Source organism: Ipomoea triloba, chromosome 8 (assembly GCF_003576645.1).
Source record: "Ipomoea triloba cultivar NCNSP0323 chromosome 8, ASM357664v1".
Classification (NCBI taxonomy): domain Eukaryota; kingdom Viridiplantae; phylum Streptophyta; class Magnoliopsida; order Solanales; family Convolvulaceae; genus Ipomoea; species Ipomoea triloba.
In genome coordinates, this window is record NC_044923.1 from 16,542,428 (window position 1) to 16,549,260 (window position 6,833).

The 6,833-nt window shown below is 38.9% G+C and overlaps 1 protein-coding gene across 5 annotated transcripts; it reads left to right on the forward strand.

The window, feature by feature from the left end:
- The first annotated feature begins 229 nt into the window (after positions 1-229).
- On the forward strand, positions 230-6,559 carry LOC116027490 (RNA-binding protein 25). Of its 5 annotated transcripts, XM_031269155.1 has the most exons (10): positions 697-839; positions 1,179-1,265; positions 1,479-1,523; positions 1,826-1,844; positions 2,011-2,261; positions 2,440-2,592; positions 3,077-3,527; positions 3,680-4,327; positions 4,420-5,003; positions 6,131-6,559. In XM_031269155.1, the coding sequence occupies exons 2-10, from the start codon at positions 1,209-1,211 to the stop codon at positions 6,380-6,382; spliced, it is 2,460 nt and encodes an 819-aa protein (XP_031125015.1). In that variant the 5' UTR covers positions 697-839; positions 1,179-1,208; the 3' UTR covers positions 6,383-6,559. The 5 variants fall into 5 exon arrangements, with proteins under 5 accessions (XP_031125014.1, XP_031125015.1, XP_031125017.1 ...); XM_031269157.1 differs by lacking the exon at positions 1,479-1,523; XM_031269156.1 differs by lacking the exon at positions 697-839 and having other exon boundaries at positions 853-1,265.
- The last annotated feature ends 274 nt before the right edge of the window (positions 6,560-6,833 follow it).

Consider the following 6,833-nt stretch of genomic DNA (forward strand, 5'->3'; position numbering starts at 1 on the left):
TGTACGGTTCGATTTTGACACTACGATTGAACTGAACTGTGATCACCTCTTGTAGGTGATGGTCAAAATGATTTAAAAATAATAAACTAAAAAGGGATCTATATTATTATCAAGAAAGAAAGAAATAAATAAATAAAAACTATGTTAGCCTAGAGAAGCTATGTTTGAAGCCTTTCATAGGCGTTTTTACCAATCGGTGGGGGACAAATAAAAAGTTATCTTCGAGGGCTTAATCCTAAAATTCACCAAAACGCAGAAATAAGTCACACAATCCAAGTCGAGGAGCTCTCTCTCTCTCTATCTAACAATGGCGGACGCAACTCCTCTTCAAGATCCTACTGATTCCAATCCTCAACGAGAAACCGATTCCATTGACCCGAAACCTCAGCCCGATTCCGAACAAACGCCTCCCCAACCGCCTTCCGCACCTTCATCATCTATTCCGCCGCCAAACGCTAACCCTAGCACTCCGCCGCCGCCCTCTCTAATCTCTCCGCCGTCGATCCAGCCTTACCCTGCCCCCTCTTTCCGCCCCGCGACGCCGCCTGCTCTGCTACCCGGTACTGCTCCTCAATTCTCGCCTATCCCTAGCCCTGCCTTGCAGCAAACTCCCAACTATCAGACGCCTGGGATTCCGCCCCCTGGAGTCAGCTCCGTGTCGCCGCCGGTTATGATTGCACCTCCTCCGGGGGCTCCGCCTCCCGGTGCTGGGGTTCAGATGGGTTATGTTCAGCCGCCTTTTGCGATGCCAGGGCAGCCATTGAGACCCTATGCTCCAATGCCGAATGGTTATCCAGGCATGCCTCAGTCTCTTCCCCAAGGAGGCGCCCCTCCTCCAGGTGGGGTTCTCTCTTTTGACTGTCTGTCTATTATTTGTGTTTGAATAAGACCTTGTGTTTTTGAATTTTCGCATGTTTTAATGTTCTGTGCATATACTATTGACTAATGATAAGAAAAATACGATTCTTCCATTAGTATGGGTCAAAAGATCTTTACTTTTAGGGGCACAAGAAATTAAGAATGCAAATTTTACTTTCTAGAGGGCTTATGTGATTCAAAAAGTTATTTTTGATGGAGTGAATAAGTAAACAAAAATATAATATGGTTGAGAGGAGTTGTGGGGCAGACTTGTGTTAGTTGGATTAGGGGCCTCAATGACAGGATGTTTTCTCCTACAGTGTTTGGATTGATTTGGTGATAGAAGTTGGATGGCTTCATATTGCAGTTCTTTAGAGACCACTGACTACCCCACTACTAAATTTTTGGTATGCAAACAACTGCTTAGCTTCCTTTTAAGTTGTTGCATGAACTTCATAGGAATTTAAGCTTGAAAATTCACTACCCAGGCTGTAAAAACATGCCTGTCACTTTCCCATGCTATGTAATGTCTGATTGTGCAGTGCTCATTTAGTAGGCTTATTTGTAGTAATAAGGATTCTTTCCCTTTGGTGGGATATTGATTCTTGATATGTCAGCAGAGGACCATGTTAACAACTGAGTGCTCATTGCCTTTTTATCCCAAGGTATCGCAATCCTTTCAATTTTGCCTACCTAAATTGTATTTCTTGCATTCCTTATGCTGTACACAAGGATGTTAATGGTTGATATGTTCCATATTAAAACATAATATCATATTGTGTCATCACCGCATCAGTGGAATTGATAGTGAGACACTGAAAATCAGGGTCTCATCTTACTCTTATCAAATCCTCACTATGCATGCATGGGGATTTGGATAGTTTGAGAAGCCATTTTTGCATCATAAGGTAAGTCCAGCTCACATATTCATGTTTTATAAATTCGATATTATTCTCTTGATGTTCAGGTTATTTGTTGTTCAGCTGGTGAGTGTTGTCATGCCTATGGTGCCATCTCTTATTGCTTGTAATGTTTGGTAACAGTATTAGTTTATTGTGGAAATTTTTATGCCTATTATACTTAACTTGTTCAAGCTATCAATATGAGCATGCACTGATAAATTTGCATAGAATTCTTCGTTGATTTTTGCAGGAGTTCATCGTTATCCCTCACCATACCCAATGATTCGGCAAATGTACCCTCCTCGCCCACCGATAGGTGTAGGCATTGTTCCTCCCTTGATGCGCCCGCCAGTTCCTGTCATTCGTGGTCCAATCATTCCTCCTGTTATTAGGCCGGCTCCCTCTCCACTTGTTACACAAACAGAGAAAACTCATATAACAGTTTATGTTGGCAAGATATCTCCAACTGTAGAAAATGATTTCATGCTTTCTCTATTGCAGGTGTGATTCTTTTTTTTTTTCCTATATATATATATGTCTCCTTTTAGTTTTGAATTTTTTAAATCTGTATGTAAATTACTTCTTTATATTCACTGAAGTTTAAACTTACGATGTGTTGCCTGCTATACATGTCAATGGGAATGATGCTTTGGGTTCTGAATTTTGTTCAATTTTAAAGCTCTGTGGGCCTGTAAAAAGTTGGAAGCGTGTTCAAGATCCTACAAATGGAACATTAAAAGGTTTCGGATTGTGTGAATTTGAGTCTGCTGAAGGTGTTCTTCGTGCATTGCGATTGCTTAGCAAATTAAGTATTGATGGGCAAGAATTGATGGTAAGACATTTTCTCGGTTTCTATACACGTGTGTGCATGCACACACATATTGATGTTATCCATGCTCCTTTGTCAATATATATCTGTTGCTTTTGTATAAATGTATATGTAGTGCTTGTTTAGCCCAGCATATTTGGAACTTCTTTTTTGGACTGGATAAGCTCCAAAATAAGCTGGGTGAAGCAGTAAAAATATGAAAAGCGTTTTCAGGTCAGATAAAAGATAAATCCTCAGTTTAGAAGCTCCAAATTAAGACTTTCTAGAAATGTCTTAAAAGAAGACATCTGATGGGCCAACCAAGTACCTAATATTACTATATTAGTTCTCATGAAGACAACACAGCCACCTAGTAAATAACTTTTGTACACCTAGTATTTTGTGTTGCTAAAATTCATTCTGTACTTTCTGCTAATTCCTCAACATATTTGCTGTCGTAAAGTGAGTGAATTTCATTGCTAATTTGGTTACCTTTGTAAATTTTCAGTTGAATGTCAATCTAGCAACTAAGGGATATCTTAAACAATATGTTAAAAAGAAAATAGAAAGCTCAACTAAACCCAAAGATCAGGAGGATACTGGAGCGGCTGACAAAGGGGAAGAAAATGTGTCAGATGCTGAAAAAAGTGAAGCTTCAAAGACTGCCTCAGAACACCCAGAGCCCACCCCGGAAGACTCAAATAAAGATAATGAGAAGGAAAATAAAGAAAACCATGATACCAGCACCTTTGGCCTTGTTACTGATGAAGATAAGCAAGCTGACCAGGAGGCCTCAGAGAAGCTTACAGACATGATAAAGGAAAGGCTAAAGAATAAACCATTGCCGCCGCCGCCTCCGCCCCCTCAGTTATTACCTACTGATGCTGGTGGCAACTTGAATGTGGAAAACCATTCTAGGTCAAAAGATGGGGAATCAGATGCAGATGCAGTAAAAAATGGTGAGTTTTGTGCCATTATCATTTTCAGTTCAAACCCTTCTCTGCTATGCCCTTTTCTTTTAAGACCAGACCTACCTGAGGTAGCTTCATATTACTTGTAATGATGTAATGATTTCATTGCATGTCTTAATGTTTTTTTGCTAATGCATCAGAAGTAAAAAATGAAGATGATTTGACAAGCGAAAGTAAGCCATCAAGTGAGCATGATAGAGAAGGAACAAGCTCTCCTGATCGCAGAAGGCATGATAGGAGCAGTAGAGACCGGGACCGAGACATAAAGAGGGAGAAGGAAAGAGAGCTTGAAAGATATGAGAGAGAACGGGAACAAGAGCGGGCTAAGAGAGAAAAGGAGAGAGAGTACAAAATTCGGGAAGATGAGCGTAGGTATAAGGTACGAGAAAAGGAATGGGAGTCTAGAGAAAGGGAGAAAGAGCATTGGAGGAAAAGAGAGCGGGAAAGAGAGAAAGAAAGGGCACATGAGCGCAAGTTGGAAATAATGGAACTAGAACATGATGGTGATGATGGTTACAAAAGGAGGAAATACAGAAGTAGTGATGAGGAGAGAAAAAGGAGACACAGAGAAAAAGAAGATGACTTGGCCGACAGATTGAAAGAAGAAGAAGAGATTGCTGAGGCTAAACAGAGGGATGATGAGCAACAGCAAAAGAAAGAGCAAGAGGAGGCATTAAGAATCCTATCTGGTCATGTAGCTAATGGACATGACAGAGCTGTTTCACCTGAGAAAAACAATCGCGAAGATAAGAGTGTTGTGATCACTTCTGATCTGAATTTGAGTCACAGTAATTGCTCTTTTCCTTGTTCTTTTATGAAATTTACAGATATTAGGTTCTTCCTCATCTTTTTCTAAAGTGATTTTGTCTGTAAATGACAGGTGAAGCACTTCCACATAATAGTATTGGTGATGAATCAATGTGGGCAGCTACTGCTGCATCAGATACAAGGCAAAATAGCAATGCCCCGGCGGCTAAAAAGTTGGGATTTGGCCTACAAGGGTCAGGAAAAAGAGCTGCTGTTCCTTCATTTTTTAATGAGGATGAGGACGAGGACATGCAAAAAGAGAAGAAAATGAGACCACTTGTTCCAATTGATTACTCAACAGAAGAGCAGCCGGTTGTCCATCCTTCCATTCCTGAAGCACCCTCTTTGAACTCAATTACAGCAATAGAAACTGCAAAACGTATTTCTAATGTTAACTCTAAAGAGGATAGACTGGATGCAGAAAAGGATAGAAGCAGAAGGTCTCATGAAAGATCTAGTCATCGGGAACGTGAAAGGCATGATGAAGAGAGCCGAAAGGAAAATGTTGACCATGACCGAGCTCGGGAACATAGGCCTGATAAAACGCGGACTCCAGATAATCAGAAGCTTTTAGATGCAAAACAACTGATCGATATGATTCCAAAGACTAAAAATGAGTTGTTTTCATTCGAGATAAATTGGGCTATCTATGACAAGGTGAGATATGAAACTCTTCCCTATATGTTCTATTGTGAAATTTCCAACTGTCTTGTTGAGTTTTAATAAATTATATATCACTAATACGTGTCAGTCAGTGTGTTGCTAGAAATAAGTAATCCATAAGTTGCGTTATGTAATAGGTTATTCGCAACTCATAATTATAAGTTTTACCAAACAGGCACAGTATGTCTTTGGCTTGCTAGGTGAAGGTTTTTAGCCAAAAAAAATTGCCACCTTACCATGGGTAGGGTGATTGGCCCACCCCTCTTAAGTTTGACATGGCTATAAGTGCATATATATAATTGGTTGGTTTTCAAGTCGGATAACATCCCTTCCAAAAAATGTAGAACTGATAATGTTTTAAGGTGAAAACAAGATGTAATTTTCTCTTCCTCTGGTATTTTGAAAGATATCTTTGAGGTTTCTTGTTTTCACCACAAGAACATTTCTTATCATATGAAGTATGGAGCGGTTAATGGCTAATTGTTGATCTGTTGTCATAACATCATGGGTCCAAGTTCTTGAAACCTCTGAAGAGAGAGGTAAGGTTTTATACATCGTTTCTATGAGGCTGTAACCTTGTATGTCATAACGTCATAGGTAAGTTCTTGAAACCTCTGTTGTCAAAAGAGAGGTAAGGTCTTTTATACATCTCTTTATATTAGCTTCTATGAGGCTGTAACCTTGTATATTGGTTTTGACCTTTTATCATTGCTCATCACTCATCTCAACATTTCATGGGGCTCTTTTCTGAACTTGCTTTTTCCTTCTTTTTCAGAGTGGCAAATTTTATCTGTCTTTTTCAAGCTTTATAGTTTATAGCTTCAGTCTCATCATTGAAAATGCACTGCTGGGCATTTTTTTTGCTAGTTCCATTGTCTAAGGTTCTAGTAAATACTGAATTCTAATAATCTGCCTACAATACAAATTTTGACAGTAAGAAAATGATTTATCTCCTATTGTAGTAGAAGACATTTTTATCTCCTATCCCTCAATCCCGCCACTTTTTTTTTTACTAGAAATGATTTATTCTTAAAACTCTTACAGTTCATATTGCATTTCACAATTTTAGCAACCTGTATTTTACCTAATTGAAAGTGTTATCATTTGTTCTCACTTCACAGAATGAACTGCATGAAAGAATGAGGCCATGGATTGCTAAGAAGATTACAGAATTTCTGGGAGAGGAGGAACCCACATTGGTAGACTATATAGTCTCCAGCACTCAAGAACACGTGAAGGCGACTGAGATGCTGGAGAGGCTGCAAGTGATATTAGATGAAGAAGCTGAAATGTTTGTTTTGAAGATGTGGAGGATGCTCATCTTCGAAATCAAGAAAGTTGAAACTGGTTTGTCTTCCAGGTCCAAGTCCTAATTTTGTTTCCTGTTTATTTTCATATCATGTTTGTTGTCTTGGAGCCATATCTCTGTGTACTAGTATTTTCCTTTCTTTTTTTGCCCCTTGACTCCTGGAAAATCACATTGCTACAGACCTAAATGATGGAAAAGCACAATAATACTTTCTCATTTGGTATCCATTTTCTTCTATGCATAATGGGATTTGCGTTTCTTCAAGTCTTAGAGCTTATCTGGAGGTAAAATGATGATAGTTAAACCAGAACAGATAGTTTCTTCATATGAATGAATGTTTCAATCATGAAATATTGGCAATTTATGGTTGCACAAAAAATAAAATGAAATAAATATTGACATTTTTAATAGACGTAGGCGAACAAGCTATGAGAATTTGATTGTCACATTGTCCCATTCACTTTCTATTTTGAAAGAAAGGAACAATTTATGGTCTCGCAGAAACTTTTTTTAAA

Coding starts and splice junctions, on each gene's coding strand:
- LOC116027490 (XM_031269154.1), top strand. CDS start 308: ATGGCGGACGCAACTCCTCTTCAAGATCCTACTGATTCCAATCCTCAA. Junction 2,593..3,076: donor TTGATGGGCAAGAATTGATG/GTAAGACATTTT, acceptor GTAAATTTTCAG/TTGAATGTCAATCTAGCAAC. Junction 3,528..3,679: donor TGCAGATGCAGTAAAAAATG/GTGAGTTTTGTG, acceptor CTAATGCATCAG/AAGTAAAAAATGAAGATGAT.